At 44.3% G+C, this 24,435-nt stretch overlaps 1 protein-coding gene across 2 annotated transcripts in view; it reads right to left on the reverse strand.

Annotated features, from left to right (window-relative positions):
* The window catches only part of LRMDA (leucine rich melanocyte differentiation associated), a 1,012,499-nt gene that overhangs the window by 401,395 nt on the left and 586,669 nt on the right, over positions 1-24,435 (reverse strand). For both annotated transcript variants that reach the window (XR_005987010.1, XM_041750735.1), the window contains exon 5: positions 19,404-19,521. Coding sequence is in view for 1 of the 2 variants with exons in the window: in XM_041750735.1 (XP_041606669.1) it covers positions 19,404-19,521 (118 nt within the window). In the remaining variant the exon portion in view is untranslated. The remainder of the gene's footprint in view (positions 1-19,403; positions 19,522-24,435) is intronic.

Genomic DNA, 24,435 nt, shown 5'->3' on the forward strand with positions numbered 1-24,435 from the left:
CATAGCCTGATCTCTATGTATTCTGATGTCCTGGGAGAGAATTTTATTCTCTCTGTTTATTTTCTTTCTTCCTGCCTAGAGTTCTCAGGTCTTTCCTTTTGGTTTACATGTAATGATGTCAAGATTTTGTTTTTCTAATGGAATATTATTCTTTTGATGTCCAGCTAATTTTTCTAACAAGATTTTTACCAAACTGCCCCCATTCATTGAGGACTTTACTGTGGAAAGGCACTTAGGGGTATTCACACAAGGACCCCTGCACACCTGAACAGCCCTGCTCCTCTGGGCTGGGCTGTATTCTTTCCCTGCAGAACCTACATGGGAAGCCCAGGGAGAGGCAGGAGACATGGATCCTGCCCCATCTATCCAGAGGTGTAACAGCTACAACCCTAACTCCCCATGATTCTTTCTTCCTGAGTTAATCTAAGATTTCTTTAAAAATCTGTCTAAAAATCCTTTTGAAAAATTCTGTCCATCTGACTCTAATAGTCAGTATGTGATTAATAAAAAGGGTTGAGATTATAAGGTGATAAATCCAGCTATTTTAAATAGTCAATATCTAATATCCACATACTTTATCAGACACCCAGAAGAGGAAGCATTTGAAGGCACCTCACCAACACAGAAGAGATCAAAGTAGAAGAAGATAAAGACTTAGGTCCATCTTCCCTAGAAAGTGGTCCCTGTGCAGGTGGAGGCTCTGTTTCAGTTGCTCTTCTAGCCCAAGGCTTCTAAAGAGCCATATATACTTAGTAAATATATATGATGGGTGGAGTAGAGAAAGAACTGAAAATCTGAGGCATGGATGTGAATGGGTAGAAACTTTGGAAAATGAACAAAGATAAAGGTCTTCTCAAAAGGTTGTACCTGACGTCCCCTTTTGGCTGTTTGATGGAATGAAAAGAAAAGGCGATACCTCTATGCATCAACTCTATCACATCTTTGGCAAATACCCTAAGTCACCTACTACTGGTTATCCTCCTTGCAATGAATAAATAGCCCCAGAGGATCCTCAAGAGCTGAGAATTTCTGGTGCTCCACTCTCATCATTAGGGTAGGAGGGATAGGTGACAGGACAAGTTCTATACACCTGGGCCAAGGACACCAGAGAGTATGCCCTGAGAAATAACCTAAAGCATCTTATTTTGTATCTTGGTAATACCTATCTTAGGCTTGAGAGCTTTCATTTTTAACCTGGCCTGAAAACACTTCCCATCTTGAAGCTTCATCTCTGCCTATTTCCATCGGAACCTCTGGGTGAGGTGATAATGCTATCTCTGGTTGGCAAAGCCTAAAGTACCTATTTCCAAAAAAAAAAAAAAAACACAAAAAAAACAAAACAAAACAAACAAACAAAAAAACCCAGAGGATCTTGAGCAGCTTCTTTTGCCCCCATCACTCCAAGTTCTCCATTTTAAAAGACTCCAGAAGAATTACTCCTAATCTTGAAACTCAGATGATAAGATCATAACTAAATGGCAACCTCCCAGTAAGGAATGAAATACCATGACCTTGGAAAGTCTACTTCCTTCCTTCTAGTATGATCTTGACCCTGATTGAGGACAGATCTGTCTCAATGCCTTTTAAAAATATGAATATTTTTCCTTGCCATTGGTCAAGAATAGCATAAATTGCCATTAGCCATGACAAAGACAGATAACCTGCCCTACAGGAGAGAGGCAGCAGAAAGGCCGAATGCATTGTCATTTTCATGTAACTTGAAGATCTCCAGCTGTCTCTAGTGCATCTCAAAATTTCACCCTGCTAGAAAAGCTTGTTTTAAATCAAAATGAAGTGAACTACAATTTTCCTCTTAAAACACTTCTTGTCGGTCATCCTGAGTTCTGAGTATAAGGATAGTGGCCTGGCCCAGAAGCTCAAGCAGGGTATAGACAACCAGAACAGTAACATGCTTATCTCCTCCTCACACTTCCTCCCTGGCCTTTCCTTCCTTCTCTTCCCCATGATTTGGGGTGGGAACTTCTGGCCCTGGGGCCCTCTTCCATAGTTTACAAAAAGCAAACACTAGTGGTGTGAAGATGTGAACTGCTGCATGCCAGACACACGGGAACAATCGTGATTCCAAGGCCAAATCCCTGCCTCCAGGAAGTGTGGAGGAAGTCTCAGTGATGTGGAGCACAAAGGAAAGTGAACTGTGGTCCTAAACTAGGTCAAGTCAACAGAGTCCCCGTCAGGCAGATTTGGGACCATCTAGAAGCTAAACACGTAAACTGCTTTTCTTTCTACTTCTGGGTGTAGATAGATCATACCCTTTTTGAATGTTTTTTTTAAAGACTTTATTTATTTATTCATGAGAGACACAAAGAGAGAGAGGCAGAGACATAGACAGAGGGAGAGGCAGGCTTCCTGTGGGAAGCCTGATGCGGGACTTGATCCCAGGACCCCAGGATCATGAACTGGGCCAAAGGCAGACGCTTAACCACTGAGCCACCCAAGTGCCCCAAGATCCGACCCTTTTGGCACAACAGATCACAAAGCTGCACTGGCTGTCCCTTGAAAAAATAGTGGTCCACTCTGGGAGGTGTGGACTGACCCACTGGAAGAGCTCTCATTGCCATTCTCTGCCCATGGATGGAACTCTAGGGACAGCTATAGGATTATTCAGGAGTTCCTTTCCTAAACCATGTTTTCACATCCTCAGTCTAGAAATTCTCAGAACAGCCAAGTTGTACATTATACAACAGCAAAGAGCTAGTTCAAGGTGACACGTGAGTTCTGATCCCATTTTCATTTCCTCCTGGGATATGCAATGAATCCCACAACCTCTCTATCTCAGTAGTTCATGTTTGTAAAACAAGGTACCACCTCTTCTGCCTTTTATCAGTATTGTGAGGATCAAATGAGATCCCAGGTAGGCAAATGCTTTCAAAATTAATACTTCTTCATCTTCATATGCACGACTTCGAGGAGAAAAATTTAAAAAGAACATAAAAACAGAGAAAGGAAGAAAGAAAAAGAGGGAAGGAGAGACAAAATTGTATTGACCCTTTATACCATGCCCTGGGATAAGTGCTTTATATTCATCCCTTCCTTTAATCCAACAATTCATATTTTACTAACCCCATTTTAAAGATGAGGTAACTCATTTATCCAATGTCACATAGCAAATAGAAGCACTGGGTCTCGAATCCAGGTCACTGAACCCTAAAGCCTGGGTTCAAAAGCATGCCATCACAGTATTCCCCCGAAACTGCAGAGGCCAGCAGCTTTAGGACCATGGACCACACACAGACCCAGAGGTCATGTTGAGGGTCTGTGTACATGGCTGCATGACAAAGCCACAGGGAGACCCTCAAAGATGCTCTAAGTTTCTTCATCCATTTGATAGATGAGGAATCTGAGCGCTGGAGGGAGAGACTTGTCCAAGAACACCCAGAGTGCTGGCTGTACCCCCGCTCCCTCAGTGTGGTGGAGATTGGTTGCTGCTCACCAAAGACATTTCCTGTTCTTTCTGGAACTCAGCTGAGCAGCTGTATTAGTTTGCTAGGGCTGCCATAACAAACACCACACCGGGTGGCTTAAACAACAGAAACTTATTTTCTCCCAGTTCTTGAAGCTAGAAGTCCAAGATCAAGGTGACAGTGGCCTCTCCCTTTGGCTTGGAAACAGCTGCCCTCTGGACATGGTTGTCCCTCTGTGTGTGCATACCCGTGGTGATGCCTGTGTGTCCTAATTTCCTCCTCTTATAATGACCACAGTCAGACTGGATTAGGGCCCACCCTGGCAAGCCTCATTTTCATTCTGTCACCTTGATAGAGGCTCTATCTCTAAATATGGTTAAAGTCTGAGGCACCTGGAGCTAGGGCTTTAACATACGAATTAGGGCAGGGGGTAGAGGAAGCAATTCAGCTCCTAACAGCTGCATTTCCCAGACTCCCATGCAGTTATGAATGTTCATATGACTGGGCTCTGCCCAGTGGAGGGGGGTACTAGTGATGCATGTTACCTCAAGAGCAGGTTCATAAATCATTCGGATACTTCCCCACACTCTCATTCTTGCTCCATGCGTTGGCTTCCATCCAGTGAAGAACTCCAAGACCCAAGAAAAAAGTAGAGCTACTGGAAAAAGGAGATTGGGCACTCCTCACTCTCCACCCAGACACTTTCAGTACTCTGAGAGTGATGAAACCACCAAGATCCAGGGGCTGCTTGTTACAGCAGTTAGCCTCTCCTGACTAATACACCTAGTCCCTCAACCAGTATTCTTCCCATTATATAACAAGGGTCTGTGGATATTACCCAAAATGAGAAATAAAATAACAGATTAACACCAGTTCCAAGGTCAATGAACAACCCAGGTGGGCTGCAGAAATATGAGTGGGGAAAAAAGCACTGCCATTTTTGAGGGTGCCAGGCATCTCAGTGAGCACAGCTCCCTAGAACCTCCTCTTACAGACTCTCATGGGGTCTCCTGGCCCCTCCTCCATGCAAGGCTAATAAATGAGAGGGGGAGGTAGGGTGCACATGACAATGATCCCTTTCTTATTTAAACAGACCATTTTTCTCCCCAATAAATGCTTTTTTTTGTCAGCTCAAATAGTCCCCTTTGATAGAAACCTGAAAATAATTAGCCTTAATAGCTCTGCTGTGAATAATGCTGCACAAGAAGGAGGTAGATGTTAATAGGAACCTTCCACTCCAAAACTAAGTCACCCTCTCGGCCTCCTTCCCCAAAAAAGAAATGTAACAAGAAAAAGATTATAGGTTTAGCACTACTTGGGAAGAAATGTATATTTGAAATAAATGCATGAAATCCTTTAAAAACAGCACACGCTGAAAACTTCATATTTAGTTTGATTTGCTTTCCAAATCACACAGACTGAACAGTTGCATACAATCTTTAAACAAGTACAACCCCTGAGAAGTGTGGATAGATTTAAGAGAAATAAAAGCAAGATCAGCCAGCTTGTAATCTTCTTTTCTCTTTTTTTTCCTCCCCAAAGCTGCATTAAATTGCCTATTGAGAACAATAACATATTTGTGCTTTTATAGGTAGATGATTGGTATTACACAAAGATTTGGCTAACAGTCTAAAGGCACATTCACACTGATCAGGATTGCATGCTGCTAATAATTTTTGGGATGCTCTAGGGAACCTATAATTCCCTAGGACTACAACTTAGCAGGTCAGTGCATGCTTGGTGGGAGCTCCTACAGATTCTAAGCCTCTTTTCCAGAACCATACCAACGCATAAGACCTGGGGGGAGCCCATTCCCAAAGAAAGTCTTGGAAATGTTAAGTATCCCCTTTGACCTACATTCTCCTTCTGGAACAGGGTAGGTGTGATGGCTCATCCAGACTGGACAGCCAACCAGGAAATGGCAGCGAGACATTTTTATGCAGACCTTAAACCTGCTCATATGCCCATGCCCTGTGATTTAACAAACCCATCCCTGGCAAATTATCGTAGTGAAGTAATTGAAAAGAAACACTGACACACACCTGCCTCCACTCAACTACACTCAAGTAACAGTACTTTATACTTAAGGTTAAGATCTAGAAATGGTGGGGAAACGGTTTAGTAATGGATGGTACTTACGTATCAATTTGAGGATGAATTGTACAGTCCATAAAAAGGGTAAGTTTGAGGACTATGAAGTAGCACAGTAAAAATATCAGGCAAATGCACAGAACATTAAGCACACATAGAGTACCTATAGAAAGGGATAAGGTTTAGGAGGGAACAGAGCAAAATGAAAAGTCACAGCCTCAGCGTGTAGGGAATACAGTTGAAAGATTTTCTTTGTTAATTTCCCTTAATGGGATCATAACATTGTTTTAAAAAAACATATAAAAATAAAATAAAGCAAAATGAAATGGTCCCTGGGCCTTTTAATCTTTGATTACCACGCATGCGTCTGAGCCCTGAGATTCAAAAGCCAAGCTCAAATAGAACTTATAATTCCCCCTTTTGGGAATTCAGGAATTCCTTCCGAAGGAAGCTTGTGAAGGGTGGTAATATTTGGTCGTGGGGACAAACACAATCCGACCGTTGTCAGACTGGCTGTTTTATCTGCGATGCAGAAAAGCAAAGTTGCACGTAAGCATCAAGGAACATCCAAGATCTCAGCCTAGGGTTTTCAAGGTCCTTCTCATGATGAGATAATCTTCTTGAGCATGGTAAGCATCCCTCGGATTCCAGTGCCTGGGTTTCTCTGTTTTACCATAGGGGAGAAAGGGTTGACTCCAATGACATCCTATCACAAAACTACTCCACGGAGAGATCTGTTTACGCACACGCTCACACACACACACGCCCAGGCAAACACGGCAGCAGCACTAAGGAACTTCGGTTGTCATGCGGTATAACTCACAAGAATAACACATTTTCTAGAAACTGGAAACCCAAAGGAAGAGGCTGCATTGCACACCTCACGTCCATCTCTAGGAAGAGCTAAGTGATGCTGGCCACCTGCTCCTGCTCCTCCTGAGCAAACATGTCCTTCTGTCATTTCTGACATGCCTTAGAGAGGTGAGGCAAGGAGCTCCCTCTTCATCCTCCATGAAGCTCACACTGATTTCTGGCTGAAGCGGCCCACCTTCTCTAAGTGCTGTCCAAGGGAAGTCATAGACTGTCACTGCTAGAAGGGACTTGAAGATCTTACCTCAATTATTATTTTTTTATTACAGAACTTTTTCAAAAGAATTGCTTCTCTTTACTGAGCACCTACTATGTGCCAGGCACTGTCGCAGAAGCCTGGCATGCATTTGTTTCTTATTGTCCCAACATATCTGCAGGGCAGCTGTTACTGTCTCCATGACACAAACTGGGAAAAATTACAGTAAGGAGTGACTTGCCCAGGGCCACAGTCCTTTAAGTGGCAGAGAGGGATTGGAATCCACATCTCTGGACTCCTTGTCCCGAGCTCTCAGTAAAACCATTCTGCTTCTTTGGCACACTCAGGGGGACTCAGCATGAGCGGCTTTTGTGCAGGGGTTATAATTAGTTGTCTGGTCCCAGTTGCTCGCAGGGTAAACAATGTCTGATAAACCCACAACGCTGTAAGTATTTATTACATTGCAACCCAGCTGCCAACTGTCTAACCATTTTAATAAAAAGCTATTTTCTAAGGTTTATGTTTTATTGCGTGTATGACTCCCTTATTGGTTAGCATTTTGGAGTTGTGGAAAAGGTTATGAATTTAGAAACTGGCTGCATTCATATCATATTTAAAACTTAATGCTATTTTATTAAAGACATATGGGCCTCCAAAGTACACATATTAAATGTCATGTAAGAAAAGTAGCAGTTTAAATCATGGTCAAATTCATTTTTGACGTGACTCCTGAGGCTTCCCAAGATCTGAACTATTTCTTTGTAAATCTGGCAGTTTAACCACACTCATAAATCACTTTCAAAGCATATTATTTCTTAATTTTACTGCATTAGAGAGCGTTTGGCCTACACAGTGAACTGTTTGTAGCAGTTATGCGAACAAAGTTGCACATTTAGTCATATAATGTGCAAAAGAAGTAGGGAGGGGAGGCGGAGAAGGAAGAGCTTTTCATTCTTCAGTCTGTTCTACTTTATCCATTTTTACCTAAGCAAACACAACTCATAGCATTCAGATGACGCCTCTGTACGGCCCAACATGCAGAAGCCAGACATACGTACCCAGGGCTTTCCCAGCACAAGGAAGACAAAAAGACTTTGTCATTGAATCTTTTCAAAATATCCCATGACTAAAAATTAGAAGGGGTACAGATGTTAGACTTTAAAAAATATATGCTTCATTGAAACAGATTTTTTTTCTTTAAAGGTGTATGTCTCTGCGTGGTACAGCTCTGGATTGTTTTCTGACTATCCAGAGATCCAAGATCTCAGCCTAGGGTTTTCAAGGTCCTTCTCATGATGAGATAATCTTCTTGAGCATGGTAAGCATCCCTCGGATTCCAGTGCCTGGGTTTTTCTGTTTTACCATAGGGGAGAAAGGGTTGACTCCAATGACAAATTCCAGGATCTTATCATCGGCCTTGATTTCTAGATTCATGGAGGGAACTGGAGGGGGATTAAGAGAGATGAGTCCAGGGTCACCGAAACGAAACAACTTCTGGGCTCATCTTTGCACCAGGCATCCTTTTCCGGACATGGGCCCTGTGCACAGACTCCTCTGCTCCAGCGCTGTCCACTTGGGGTCACAGCCCTGGCGTCCTCCTGTTCCCAGCAGCGACTGCTGGGCAGCCTCATCCCCCACACTACACTCTTCTCCTGTGCCTCCTCTTTGCCCCAGCTCCCTCCTTCCACCATCCCCACAAGAACAAAAAGGCCTTGCATGTTGGTGCCTCGGGGACCCTCAAATGGAGGAGGCAGAGCCTCCCCAGGATGAACACAGAGACTCTTTCTCCTCCCATATTCCCTTCTGACAGATGCTTTACTCTCATCACAAGGTAGATGCTTAGCAAAAGCCTTAGAAACACTTCATTTAAGTTAAAATTCTGTTAAGCCACCAGGCATAGAGTGGCAACACTTCCTTCTATGCACTGAATTATGTACCTCCAGAATTCATACATTGAGGCTCTAACCCCCCAGTGTGACTATATTTAGGGATAAAATCTCTAGGAAGCAATTAAGGTTAAATGAAGTCATAAAGGTTGGGCCCTGGTCCAACAGGACTGTGGCCTTCTAAAAAGAGGAAGATCAATCTATTCTCTCTCTCTCTCTCTCTCTCTCTCTCTCTCTCTTTTTCTCGGCATTGTGAAGACACAGGAAAAGGGTGGCCATCTGCAAGCTGGGAAGAGAACTCTCACCAGATCTAGATCATGCTGGTGCCACGATCTGGACTTCCAGCCTCCAGAACCGTGAGAAAAAAAATGCATTTTTGTTGTTTAAACCACCCTATCGACAGTGTTTTGTTATGGCAGCCTGAGCTCATATATCCCCCCACCTCAAGCCCAAATTACCTTCCCCACTTTCACCTGCACAAACTGATGACAGCAATGCCACACAGAGAGGAGCTACTTTGAAATTACACAGCTAAGAACACTAGCTCCTCCTACTTCTACTACCAGACATGGTGTTAGCACCTTACACATATTATCTCATTTAAATTTCACAACAAACATGGAAGGAGGCATTGCATGCCTGTATTCACGAGGGAGAAGCAGATAGCAGAAGGCGGAGGTTCAGGCTTTTAACCCAAACTCCACCTGAAATGTGCAGTAGGACTGGCCTCAAAACGAACAGCAAATCTGACAAGAGCCCATGAACAGAGTAAGAATCACACATTTCCCATGGAATACAATAGCCAATAAATTCATATTCTAAACCTTCCCAAAAAAGCCGCTGGAGGCAACTCCTTGAATCATGTCAAGAACAGAAGTAAAGGTGGGGTGGTGGGAGGAATGAATAAAAATGGGCCAAATAAAGCACAGGGGTGGTCATTCAACCAGATAGCCTCTGTGACACTTAGAAATGCCAACAAAAAACAAGTGATTTACTTCAGAATTTCGCTCACGAGTTAAAAGCTTCATGGAGTCGAAGCCCCACTTAAAATTCCCCACTTCAAAAAAGAAAAAAAAATTACAGCTTTGGAGCCTAGACAGAGAGCATTAGTTCACTGTTGAAAAGAAATAATGAGTTCTAATTCAGGTAATGTAGCTCAGAATTTACTGCCATATTTTAAAATGCACATGAAAAATAAAATTATCCTAAAATGTCCTTGGTGAAAAGGCTGAGTGTAATTGCTATCACTGACAATAGCATTGAACTTAGCTAAATTAACATCAAAGGAAGCCCCAATTACAGAGCATCTGTGCATTATTGATGGTGCCCTGTCTGTTAATCTAAGACACTCCACTGTAAGGAGCAGAAAAGCAAATAAAAGAGCTAATTGTACCACCAGCCTTCAGGGACCCCAAGGGCAGACCTGCCCTATCATGCTTGTGAAACACCACTTTGCCTGGTCAGAGGGCCAGGGAGGATGCACTTGGAGCCAGACTGTGTCCATGGGCCCCAGAAGGCAAGAAGGAAGCCACAGAGACCACAGGGGGATGAAACGAGGAGAGGCAAAAACATACTCCCCCCAGAATTGTACCCAACTCACAAGCTGGCCCCAGCAGCTACCTGAAAACATAGATGGCCCTGGAGGTCCGGGCAGGGAGAAATGAGCCCTCTGAAGAAATGGGCAGAGTGCAGTGGGAATGTGTCCTAACTCTCCTTCCTTACAACAAGAAACTGCTTCCTTTTACTTATCAAGGAGCCCGTTAGGTCGAAGGGCACCTTCTGAGAGAAAAAGTAATATTTTTAAAGATGTATTTATTTGAGAGAGAGAGAGAAAGCATGAGCAGGAGGTGGAGAGAGAATCTCAAGTGGACTCGCCGCTGAGCATGGAACCTGATGCAGGGCTGAATCTCATGACCCTGAGATCATAATCCAAGCCAAAATCAAGAGTCAGACACCTAACCGACCCTGCCACCCAGGCACCCCCAAAAGGTAATTATTTAAATGCAAAGAAGCTCTCCTCTGAGCATCAGACTCCTCCTTGAACCTACTATGTTGAGGTACGAGGTGTCGTTACTGGAGGTCATACCAATACTGGTACTTACCTATTATACCTGCTTGGCTCTCACCTGGATGATATTTAAAAAGTATGGATTAGCCACATTCAGACAAACAGATTGTATTTTTATTGCAATCAGACTTTGTGAAGACTTTCTCACCTGTGTTCAAGTGGGACAGCCCAAGAGTATCCCACTATTTTAGCCTATCCACTACCTACTTTGCTTCTCTGGCTTTGGGGGCCAATGAAAACAATAAGCAAATGTTAAATACTGGAGAAAACCCTTCCATCACTCAGCTGACATGAGTTTGCTTTTATTATCTTCTTATAGTTCACTCTTTTTGTCTGCTTTTGGGAGCTGGATTATACGCCCTCCCCACAAGTTGATATGTTTAAGCTGTAACTCCCAGTAGCTCAGAATGTGATTATATTTACAGACAGAGCCTTTAAGGAGGCGAACAAGCTAAAATGAGGCCATTAGGATGGGTCCTAATCCAATATGACTAGTGTCCTAATAAGAAGCTGAAGTCTGGGCACACAAAGAGATAGTTGGGGATGTGCGCACATACAAAGAACACCATGTGAGGCCACAGCCATCTGCATGCCAAGGACAGAGGCCTCAGAAGGAATCAATTCCTATCAACACCTAGATCTTGGACTTAGAGCCTCCAGAATGAGAAATGGATTTCTGTTGTTGAAGCCACCCAGTCTGTGGTATTTTGTTATGGCAGCCCTAGCAAACTAGTACATCTGCTATTAGTTGCAAGCAGTTTGGAAATAACCAGAACTCAAGAGCAGAAATTAGGACCATGCCATCGTCATTTTATCCTTTTTCCTTAGCCATAGAATTGCAAATACTATTAACATAAATCAGAGTTAACTTCAGAACAATGTTCATGATTTTCCCCCAGTGGGCCATCCATTGAGCAGCTTTCTCTGCCTTCTAGGATGTCTATCTGCCTGGGGCTTCAGTCCCCACCATCTGATGTTTCCATGTCCCAGAAGGGACTTTCTAAGTAAGGCAGAGCTTCATGAAGCCACAGAGTCTGCAAGGATAGGAAGCAAGGCCCTTGGCTCACTGAGGGGAAAGGTCTCTAACACTTTCCTGATGTCCTGTCACTCAGATCTCAGTCACTAGCCTTTTTTGTCTGTTCCTAAACAAGTAGCCTCTGTATTTCCAACCTCCTCCTTCTCTTCAGTGGGCTAGAATCACCAGGCTCAAAACAAATAATTAGTGCCGGTGGGGGGGGGGGGGCAAGTGGAATAAAGCATGTTAAGACTCAATGTTGTTCAAGCCGGCCAATGCACCTGTAGTGGGGAGAAGCTCCTTGCCAAGCCCTGATGCTGCACACAGAACACAGGGTAACATTAGCTTTAAACACAGGTAACGTGAGTACAGTGCCTCAACTTTATTCTATGAAAAACCTCCTTTCTTATGGAAACATCTTTCTTTTTCTCTTTTCTTTCCTTTCAAGCTAATTTTTAAAAATAACAAAAAAGTCTAAATTACAAAAGCAAAATACCAGGAATTGTCTTCTCAAGTGGATCATGAAAATGTCAAGCTGCAAATGCACAGTTTACAGATATAATCAGCTATAAGGGCTCCCTATCAATCATTACCAGAGATCCCATGAGGAAGGACTCTTCACAGCCCACTTATGAAGCCTTAAATTCAATCCTAAAAAACAAAGCAGCTATACCATAGCAACAGGGTCTTTGGAGTAAGGAGATGTCAAAGAACTTTTTAGGAAGCCATGGATCCATTTCCAGGGGAGTTATTACTAGGCCTCTGACAGCCATCAGCTCCCTCCTCATCCCAGCACCTAGCTCATTGACCTCTATGCCCACCTGAGCACCAACAGTGGCCTGAATGCTGGGAAGCCCTGGGCCAGCGGCTTCCTCTCACAGATTTCTAACATATCTGCTGTGCACAGAGCACTGTTACTCTCTCCCAGAAGAGACCTACCTGTACTTTCCTCCCACTTCAAACTTTGCCAAGGTTCCTACTCATCCTCCAATTAAATGGCAAACTTGGCCTAAGAAACAGAGCTCTCCACAGCCCAGCTCTGACAATTCTCTGCCTAGACCATGCATTTCCACAAAATGGGTTGGGGGCAGGGTAGGAGAGTAGTCAGGAGGTCACAATGGAAATTACACAGTTACCTTTGGCTCCGTTCCATATCCTCATCTTCCTACTTTTTTACTCTTGCCTTCCATCCTATCTTCATGTTGGGAAATATGTGAATTTTTAAGATACATAGAAAGAATGTGAGCTTTGGAACCTAGGCAGACCCAAGGAAAAACTTGATTCTACATTGCTCTGTAATTTTAGGTGATGTGTGTAAATTCTCTGATCATCAGTTTCCTCATTTGTAGATTCAAGTACAAGGAGAAATTCAGGATAATATTGTCAAGTCACTGATATAATATCTAGTACACGCTGGACACAATACATGCTAGTCACTGTTTTTATTCATATAGCAGGGAAGTGTCAACACATCTAATGAAGTACTACTGGGCACTTGGTCAACCCTGAGGCTGACCTTGCAATCCTAATTATTTAAGCATCCAGAGAGCCTACATAAGTCAACATGGTGATGCCAAAAACTAAAAAGTTGTGTCCTATTTAAGAGCTCTGGTTCAAGTGGCCAGGGAAGGACCAAAGGGCATGATGGATGGATGGATGGATGGATGGATGGATGGATGGATGGCTTTGAGTAGCAACACTACTCAAAATCCTAGTGGCTTACAATAAGAATTTATCTCTTGTGCAGAGGTCTGTGATTGGCTGGGGTTGTGATCTGCTTCAGGCTGCAGGTTAGGTGCTCAGCACCTGGCCAGGCCCCAGGGACTTCTGGGAGAGGCTCTGAGAAGTTCCCTTCAACACTGCCAGTTCTGTTTCACTTTCCTTCTCCCTACTGTGGATTTCAATTTCCATCCATAGGGCTCTTCCAGGGGGTGGGAGATAACAACTTTCCTGCCTATCTCTGATTCTGGACAGTGACTATGCCAAAGCAAGGCAATGGAGACATACCAAAATTGCCCCTAAAGAACAGTACTCTGAAAGCATTTACTGGAGACCCAAGATGCCATGCTGCTAAAAATGGAGAAATAGAAAATCTTTCCCCCCACCTCAAATAAATGTGGTAAACTGTGAAATCGGGAAGAAGAATGAAAAACAAACAGACTGCAAATTTTTGGCTTCTGGAGTTGTTTCTAAACACATCACCCAAGCATCTTCCAAAAAATAAATTAACTTAAAATTTCTCCTCCCTTCAAAACTTACTCTAAAATAACTGAAAATAGAATCTGAATATGTCTGTAGACAAGAAACATCTGTATGAAAACAGAAAAGAACCATAAAACACTAACATATTCAGGTAATTAGAAATATCCAGAAAATACACTGACATTTTTTAGTTTTCTTCTGAATGTTTGGCACGGTAGAAAACTTTCAATATATTAACTTACCACCTATTTAACTACATGAATAGGTGGTTTACAATATTTATCTACAGCCATACCCTGGCTTTACATAAAACATATATTCCTGAAAACAGTGAGTATGGAGGAAATGTTAGTACTTGCAATCAATGTAGAGGTCGTTTCTGATAACTCGCTACATGTCTGCAACTGAGCTAGACTCACCCAACAGAAGCCACGAAAGCCCTACCCGGTGGTAGGGAAGAACTGGACCAGGCATAAAACAATCAAGTAAACCAAGCAAACCACTAAGCAGGGCTCCTTTATGGTATAGACCAAAAATACAATGGCAGCTAAGCCCAAGAAAATCTCAATTAAGCTACACACAGATTCGTGGAACACCTCAGTGTGTTTGCTGAGAAAAGTTAGTTTTTATTTCCCACAAGCCCTCAAACAAGCAAGTAGATTCTGAGAGCAGGACTCAGAGAAGGCCGCACAGGGAGGCAGGGAGCATGAGCTCAGATCACAGCCTTGCCTTCCCCCGCAAGACTACCTGATGGAGAAGCCCAGGCCTGGCAATCAGCGTGGCCATAGGCCCCAGCACCATAAAGAATCACAGAGTAAATCCTTTGGAAAAACAAGTATGCAACCCAGAATCTGTCCTTTCTGCCAACGCACAGATTCAAGTCATTACATTGTTTTAAGGCAGAGGTCCCTTTCCTGCTTTTCCAGAGGACCATATTGAAGCAATAAAAAAAAAATGGACCACCTCTCACAATGGATCTACCAAAATGCTCTGTTGTTCCCAGCTCATTCTTTTGACGAGTGTTGGCTGAGCCTCTGCTATAAACCAGACACTGGGGATAAGGGAGCAATAAAAACAGGCAAGTTCCTACCCTCATGGAGCTGACATCTCAGGAGATGAGCAGCTGCTTCATTCTGACAAAAAAAAAAAGCTGACTTCCCGATGCTTCCATTCCCTATCTTTATGTTCGGTTGCCATTTGTGTGTGTGTGTGTGTGTGTGTGTGTGTGTGTGTGTGTGTGTGAAATCCAAAATGTGAGCCATTTTGTGTGTCATCTGTGTAGACACAGGTGAAAGAAATGAAAGGAAACTGGGGAGTTAGGTCCTAATATCCATGTCAGGAGTGGACTGTGTAGTGTGGCCATGGAAGGAGGTGATCCTCACAATCCAAATAATTTCCAACTTTCAGTTTAAGGTCAAGAATAAAAAAAGATTTCCAGAAGGAACATGTACTCAGATGTTTATTCCTTTAACATTTCCTTCTCTCTCCCTTCCTCCTTCTCTCCCCTTCTTGACCCCCTACTTCTGTCTCTGTCTCTCTCTCTCTCTCTCTCTCTCTCTCTCACACACACACACACACACACACACACACACACACAGCCTCCAACCCACTGGGGAAAAAAAAAAACATCCCAAAGATACACACACACACACACACACACACACAAATATACAAAACTACATAAATGCACAAACTACATGTGATAGGAAACCCAAGCATGCCCACATAAAGGCATACATCACAGGTTTTCAAGAAAACACTGACACTCACAAACACTCCTGTTACCTTCTGTCACCTACAGCAGAATGGCCACAATTATAAGCAAAAGTCCACGTGTCAAAACACTTTCTCACACAGGCTGTGATTCTCAGTCTAGCTGCTCTCCCCACTGCTTCTATAAGGTTCTGAAGATTACACAGTTGGTAGCCAACTTCATGTACATGCCTGTAAACAAGAGGGCTCAGCTTTAAATAATTATGTCAAAGAAATGACAACTGTACTCTTTGCCAGAACAGGGATGAATAATTACAAAGCCAGGACATAATTAAGCAATTCTGACTGTCGGGTTCTTGAACTGTCTGATGCGTAGGGCTGGCATGTCCGCCATGCATACCCCCCTGGACAGGCCTTGCACCCCTTTGGTTTATGTTTCCTGATGTGGCGAGAGGGGATCATGGCCTTGCCATCACAGAAGCCTTTCTTTGGGGGCCTCCGCCTTCTCAGCGTCCAGCTTGGTGCCCTTGGCATTGACGATGGCATGATTCCAGGGGCCAGTATTTGCAAAAGATACCTATTTTCTTTACAGTTCCAGGAAAGGAGCAAAGCCTAGCTGTTGTAGATTCCTTAGCTAACAACACAAACACACCAGACTGGAGGAGTCAATTGGAGCCTTAGCTATCACTTCCCTAATGAATGATGGTGTCTTTCTAGAGGACTATCAGAGCTCTCGGAGAGAAAGCAGCCTTTAAACAACAAAAGCCACAAGGCAGCAACGAAGGGGGGCATGTGTCATCACGGGAGAAGGCTAGAGCAAACTCGCACTCAAGCGCCAGGGCCTGCCGGGTACCAAATCAAACCTTTGTGACATAGAGGGTTTATTAGCTCCTGGATGATTTTGCATTTGCGTCAGCCTAGAACACCCGGACCGCCTGTTCCCTACCTCCAAGGCAAGGGCTGTGATTGGAGAGGCATTTTCCATTCTCCCAAATACTTTATGTCAGGAATAAAATGAAAACAGCTCCCCAAATCACGGCCTCCTTGATCATCCATCAGAGCATTCTGCTGAATAAGCACAACAGGCCGCTGCTGCCTGAGAAAGGACAGAAGCCAACTTGAGATCCCGATTCTGTGATGAAAAATAGGGCTTCACCAAGTGTGCTCAGCACAGCGTCGGCAATTCACGGGGAGTAAATTGCTCTCCACTTAGAAGCCGACTCCGGGTGTACACAGACCCCCCAAACATACATATGTATATACACACAGAGATAGAAAGCGAATATACACACCTGCGCAGGAACAAACATATGTCTGTACACACTGTGAGCAGGCGAAAACCAGCCCTTTGAACACCAATTTACTAATTCAGCAAGAAGCTCATTTGGCCTCTTTCTATCTGCCAGAGAAGTACCAATGCGTGTCTCTGAAACCAGGCCGAAGGGAATCGCCTGGCGTTCAAGAGAAGCATACAGTTTGCTATGAGAGCAAGACCCAGGGAAGGCCTCTGGTGCACCTGAAGCATCATGGCATAGATACGGCACCCAACTGGAAGCCCAGGTCCCTGGGTTCTGATCCCAGCTCTGCCAGGCTGTAGGGGCCATAGGAAGGAAGCTCCATCCTCACCTGGTTCCTTCACCCACAAAATGAGAGCCCAGACCAGGTGATTTCTGAAGTCCTCTCCAGTTTGAAAATCATGTGACACTCCAGAAAGCTACGGAGTGAAGATCCTCATTCTTTGTCAGAGTTATGTCTGTCTCTCCTCAAATAATTAATGGGTATTTTTAAGCCTAATACCATTAGCAAAGACGTGGGAGTCAATCACACAAACATAAGCTAATTCTATAATTGATTAGAAAGTAATTTGGAGCTTTGAAGAGCATTTCTGCTGATGCTGTTAATGACTCAGAGCCGGCTCCTACTGGATTTTAAGGAGCCATACCTACTTGCTTCCAAAGCCAGCGGGGATTTGGGTCCCTGTTGCCCCCTCTACCCCAAGAGAGCAATTCAGCTTTTACCTGTTTTCTTCTTTTAGGCCTTCTTATGAGGTTTTTATTTAGAACAGAGAAATGCATGGGGGAAAATGTTCGACTCACTTGCTCCAGAGGTAAGACCTGAGTTGAACGATGTGGCTCTGTGGGCAGACACACCAGGAAAGCTCCAGTGTCAGCTCTTCCTAGCCAGGCTGCCCAATGAACACCTCTTGGCCTCAGTTATCCCACCTGTATCACCTCCTATATTTCAGGGTGATTTGAGGACTCCCAGATCTGTACACACAGAGCCTGAGGACCATGGTGAGCACACATGGAGCACCCCACACAACCATGATGGGTATTATAATTGGTGCCCCTTCAGATTTCCTGTGACAACACAGAGCTTCCCCTGTTGGGAACAGGGGGAGCAGGAGAGAAATATTGATCTGTCCTATAAAGTGCAGGCAGACGTAAGGGTGGAAAATGTTGAATGGGCAGGAACCCAACGTATTATAAACAGTTCATTTGTTGTCCTTTGTTTGCCGATGTTGGCTGCCTCTGGAATCTTTTAACTTGAAAAAAAAAAGGAGGCCAAGAAATAAATTATTTCATTTGGACAAAATTACAAAAGCTGGAATAACTAAAGGCAGTCATGAGCAATACATCAAATCTCTGCCTCGATAAGGAAAACTGTTAACACTTTAATAGCTATGAAACGAATCACTCAATTAATTTCCCACACGCTGAAATAGGTAACAATACATTTATCTGCCAGTATTATACCCTCCGTATCATATATTTCCACAACTGTTAGCAATTTTATTCAGCATAACGGGAAATAAGTTGCACCTCATGGATTCAGGGAGAGAAAGTGGCCCGAGGTCTGCTGCCAGCTGAGCAACTTGATGGAAGAGGTTTCGTTTTTCTGTTTTGGTTCTGTTTGTTTTTTTCTCTTTCCCTCTTAATCATTTCCAATGCATGTGCAAGGTGCTCTAAGTCAATAGGCAAGGACAAACTAGACCTCCAGGATTTCTGGGCCAATGTTTTCAACACACAAGCTAGGGTCCCACAGGAAAGGGGGGCCCTAAGTAGCTCCACTGGGCTCTGGGGCAGTGATGGACCTTGAAAGGGGTCATCAGGGGTCATCTGGTCCATTCCCCAGCCCTGGGATTCACAGAAGGATCCCAACTCCTCCCAAAGAGATGACTTTCCACATCCTTAAACATTTCCTTGACTCTGAATCCAAGACTCAAAGCCATATATCTCCTGCCTTATCCTCCTGTCATGAAGATGGCACCATATGCACTTCCATGGGCTCAATGCAGACTCAGCTGATAAAGGAAAGGGCAGTAAAACTATTCCTAAGAGCTCTGGAGACCTGCATCTAGAGAGGATACGCTAGTCCCAGGTCACATTGTCAGGGGGGAAGAAAAGGCCTTTCCCACTAATAATATCTCCAAGACCTGTTGAGCCTTCATACCTGTGAACAGAAGAAAATCACTCTCCCCTACCTCCACTATGGCCCCAAGAAAGAAGAGCTCCTTCTGGGTTACTAGAATAGTCCTACCCTCCTGAGGAAAAGGAAATGCCCCAGGCTTTCTTCTTTTTCCTTTCTCAGCAACAGACCTGTAGAGACCCCACCTTGTAAATGAAACATCTTCAAGAAGGCACTTTGAAATCTGCCCCCCAGAATGTCACCACTGGGCTGTATATGGTGCTGCTTTATTGGTAAAAGAGCCACCTGGGTGAAATCACCTTCCAAATGAGGTCCCCTAAGATAGATCGCAGGAAGACCCAATTTATTCCCAGTCCTACATCTTGCTAGGCCAACAGCGTATCCACGGATAAAACCCTGGTTGGAGATCTCTCCTGCATTCCAAACACAGAAAAAGGTCCTCTGTGGTCAAAGAATAACCAGTAGGGCAAGACATAAATCCCTTGTGAAGATCAGAAAGTTGGCAGCTTACCTTGGGCTTCACCACCTTCATGAATGACCCTCTGATCAAAGCTTCCTCTCGTTCTTGTCTGGTTACTTTCCGGGCATCCAGAAACTTCAAATTGGGCAGCTTGTGCAGAACAAAGCATCTGAAAGAAAACAGAGACAACTCAGGAGGGTAGGCAATGGCCTCAAAGATCCATGCAATTTGTCTCATGCTAAGGGATCTACATCATTAGGTCTTCAGAAGTTTAGATCTTGGTTGCTGCTTCTCTTTCACAAAGAATGAACAATCACTCTTTGCAGAAATCCAAATAATTATATTTCACACACACAACTAAACCTCAAAAATACACACTAACGATTGCTCTTGATTCAAATATAGACACACACACACACACACACACACACACACACACACACACACACATACCTGGATGAGCCAGGAGGATCCTGTATTCCCCTGCCCTTCCATTCTGGAAATGGGCCCAGCTTCTTTGCCATGCAGAAAGTTCTCAGAGAAACTAATCTACAACCTAATTGTACCATTTGTGTCACTGCCTTCCTGTGGGTCATAACTCTCATTTCTGAGATAAAAGCAATCTTTGGGATGCCTAGCTGACTCAGTCGGTAAAGCATGTGACTCTTGATTTTGAGGCTGTAAGTTCAAGCCCCACAATGGGGATAGAGATTACTTGAAAATAAATCTTTAAAACAAAACAAATCTTCAGTTTGAAACTAAGATGGGAGACATTGGCCATCCAGGACAATAACTAGAACACAGGTTGTGATAACATGGATGACTTCAGGATAGAAGCTAGGAGCACACATAGCTGAGAAATGCTTCCTTGAAGAATCAAACAGGGACCATCCCTGAGTTACTTCCACACTGGCATGATGACGATTATCTTTACCAAGGTAAAACAAGAAGAATAAGATTCTAGAGGATTTTTTAAAATATTTTATTTATTTATTCATGAGAGAGACAGAAAGAGAGGCAGAGACACAGGCAGAGGGAGAAGCAGGCTCCTCACAGGGAGCCTAAAGCAGAACTCGATCCCAGAACCCCGGGATCACACCCTGAGCCAAAGACAGACGCTCAACTGCTGAGCCACCCAGGTGTCCCTCTAGGAGATATTAATTTAATAGCCCAATAAATACTAATGCAAATTCCCCCCAGAAAGAGTCTTTGGTGTCCATCATGGCCTCCAAGGATAAGTTAATGGCTACTTGTGTGAGAAAATATTAGGCAGGTATATTTGGAATTGATGAGAAGATCCACGTGGCCACGGGATAGATATATAAACATATAAATAAATATATAAAAGGCATAGAAACCTGCCTATTCTTCTGCTTCCTCAGGGACAGTTATCAACCCAGATTTCTGTCGAGCCCCCATACTTGATCACTTAAAGGAACAATTGTTTAGACCCTGTCCCATTTAGGAAGAAGAGGTAAGTACCCAGTGTCAAGAGTAGTAGATTATCTCCATTGGAATCTGGCGTTTCCTTCCTATACTCAGCCTCCTCAGTGTTTACTCATCTTTCAAATCCCAACCCACATGAACCTTTCTCCTGCATCTCCAGACCACACTGTTTTCTTCCTTCTCTGTACTCCCGGGATATACTGGGAGCACCATGCCATCTAACGCTTGGTTGTTTGTTTTTACGTTTTTTATTCATTTTATTGGTGTTCAGTTGATGTCCTCACCTGTAAGCTTCTTAAAGGCAAGGACATTTTTTTTTTCTCATCCTCATACTCTCTCAAGAAGTAGCATTAGACTAGACTCGATAGAGTTTATTTCAGTTATACAAATATTTCTTGAGCACCTGCCATGTACCAGGACCCAGCTATAGAGAGGTGATTACAACACAATTCCTGCTCTTACAGGGGTTCTCGGTGTAATGGGGAAGATAGACTCAAATAGACACAGTAGAAATTCACACAGCTAAGTGCTGAGATTGGAATTATGTGCAAAGCAATTCTGGGAGCACAGAGAAAGGGACCAAACATCACACACTGGATGACTGAAAGCTCATGGCTAGAGGAAAAGGAGGAGAAACAAGAAACCTCAAGTGATGATCTTCAAAGAACCAAACCCTAAGTCAACCCTGGGCACCGAGCTTTTTCTCAGTGCAAATGTGACCTAGAGTGTGTAGCATGCCCCCCTCCTCACAGGAGCCTTGGGCACCGGAGGCCAGCTCCCACATTCATTAGAGGTCTCACGTCACCAGGTGGCCCCCATATACTTGCCCAAGATCTGGCTGACTGCTGAAACACCAGAGAAAACAGCTTAGCAGCTTCCCGTCAAAATACTCCTTCAAGTGACAAGACTCTTGAGTTATTTTTGAGGTACAGTTTTCTTCCCCAGAAATGGCCACCCCAACATCTGAGGTCCCAGAAATTGGACTGTCCACTTCCTCCCTAGTCTCAATCTATCCTCTTCTTTCCAACTTCTCCCTGAACCTCTCCCTTCCCTTTCCAAATACCCTCTAGCCTCCTCCAAAATCAGAAAGTTTCCAAAAAGCCTCAGATGAACTTCTCTCCTCCAGTAGAACTCCCACTGGCCTCAGTCAGTGTCAGAGAAAACTTCCATCTTCTGCTTATAGCAGCAAAGTCTTGATGACAACAGATTCTTTCAAATAAAGACATGTACAGACGGAAACAATATGTCAGGAGTGACGCTCAGAGGAGTAAAGACACCCACTAAGTGTAGGGTGGGAAAAGATGAATATTCAGGTGAAGAAAACATCAGTATTAGAAAATCAGCCAATGTTTAATGATGGAATGAAAGATGTCTTCACGGGGCTGGCAGGAACCATGATGACAACAGACAGCACGTTGTCATTTTGCCCCACTTTGGATCACAGCCCTGAAATCAAAGGAGAGAGAGAGAGAGAGAGAGAGGTGCTGGCTTTTAAGCTAGTTAAAAATGTTAGATGACAAAGAGCTGCTGTTTTCAGAGCACTCTTCTTATACAATCGAAGAAACAGCCCATGAAATAGGCTGCCACTCATCCCTGAAACTAGGGCTGACTTGGCTCCCATCCTCACGGCCATTCTGGGGCTTCTAGGTGGTTGATGCCTGGAGAGGTGTGAGGGACACCAGGAAGGCCTGGCCCAGATAACTCAGCCTGAGACTCAGCCCAGGTCCAAAGATACCTCCCCCCCCCGCCCGCCCCCGAGTCGTCTTCATACATGCACTCACACAACCAGTAATTGCTGAGCTGCTACCACCCGTCACAAACTGTGCCAGGTGCAGAGAATAAGGTGATTCGCAAAACAGACAAGGTCCCTGCTCTCAAGGAGCTTAGATTCCAGCACAGACATTCTCAAACTTAAGAGGGCATCGGCAACCCCTCGAATCTGGCTTGCTGAAACACAGATCACAGGACCTCATCCCCAGAATTTCTGATTCCCTACATCTGCCGTAGGGCCTGGAATACACATTTCTAGCAAGTTCCCAGGCAGGGGCGGCGAGGCTGATGCCACTGGTCCTGCTGCAAGCCTCTGTCCAAATAAAATTAACACCATGAGGAATAACAGCTTTGGAATTACGAGGTTGGTGACGTGATAGGGAATCTCCCTCCCGATTCTGCTGCCAGTCTGCCATGCCCCGTATCTGGTACAGAGGGCCCGGAGGGCAGCCACATCCAACACATCTCTCTGCCCCTTGGCGGTTTGCAACTAGCTCCCAACACCCTGCCAAGTGATAAGTCAGTGGGCTCTCTGCCCGCCTGTCCCATCCCGGGCTTGGGAGATCTATTTCCCTTTGTTCTAGGTCGTGTCAGGGTGTCAAAAGCTGCAGCTTCCATCCCGGGTATAATACAAGTTTGCCATAAAAATACAACCGAGGATTCCCGGAGCCACAGAATGAAGGCCTTTACAATATCAATTCAACCCTTGTAAATTTAATCCAGGGTTATTTGTTGCACCAAAATCTCTTTACCGTGATGTATTACTTAGTTACTGGGGTTATCACAGCCGTATCCTAAAGTTGCATAGTACATAAAACACTTCAGTTAACAATGCGAGAAGGCTAACTCCCCCAGATAACCTGCAATCACAAGGGCTAGTCCAGATGACATGCCTCTGTCAGCTTCCACGAGCTATTGATGGTTCAATCAGTTTGTTTTGAAGGTAAAGTACAACAAAAGGGCAGTAAACTTATTCAGACTGTCAACAGGGGCTATCGGGAATGGGGCTTGCAGGTAAGTAATTCTGGGTGTTTTAAGGCTATTATCAAACAGCAATGGTTGAAGGAAGAGACAGCTACTAATAACACAGAAGGCAGCCATCATAAACCACTTTATGGCAGAAACCCCCGTCTATAAATCCTGCGACACCCGGAGACAGCTTCAGATTTATAAAACCGCTTGTTAAGCCAGGGCCCTGCTTAATGAAAAGAGATCGGTCTAAGTTCTGAGTCTCACGTCCCTAGCTCCTGAGGGCGACTCTAATTTTCCTGACCTTCCCAAGGTGGCTGGGCCAAAGTCCTGGGGCTGGGCGCTGGAAGTCAGGGGCGCTCTGGCTGCGATGGGGAAGGTGAGGTCATCTAGGAGAAATCTGGGATGCTGGGAACGTGTACGAAGGCTCATCATTCGTTTCTGTCTAAAAGCAGATTCTCTAAAAGTGAGACCCGCACACAGAGCCCTGCAGGTTCTCTCTCTTTTCCTATGGCATGCTCCCTTTTCTTAAAGGACTCCTCTGAGGAGACACCTACATACTGGCAGGGGGAGAAAAGGAAGAGCAGAGGGCCTTTTCTGTTTGTGTTTTGCTCCCAAATCAATTTTCTCTGCCCAAATCGCAAAGCTCTGGCATTTTTCATCTAGACTTCAAAGGGAGAGGGGGACACTCTTCCCTCCTGCTCAAACTGCTACCCCAGGGGGTGCTGGCTGCTTCCCCGGGAACACCACACAATCACTGAAACACCAAGACGGCTCCCCAGTGTCTGCTCCTGCGGTTGGCTACCATGTTTCTTCCTCTGAGACTCTACTAAAGAAATACCAAGTTTCCAGATCCTAAGGGAATCAGAATGCAGGGTCCCCTGGAGGTTTTCCCTAC

This window comes from Vulpes lagopus, chromosome 3 (genome assembly GCF_018345385.1).
Source record: "Vulpes lagopus strain Blue_001 chromosome 3, ASM1834538v1, whole genome shotgun sequence".
In the NCBI taxonomy this organism is placed as follows: Eukaryota; Metazoa; Chordata; class Mammalia; order Carnivora; family Canidae; genus Vulpes; species Vulpes lagopus.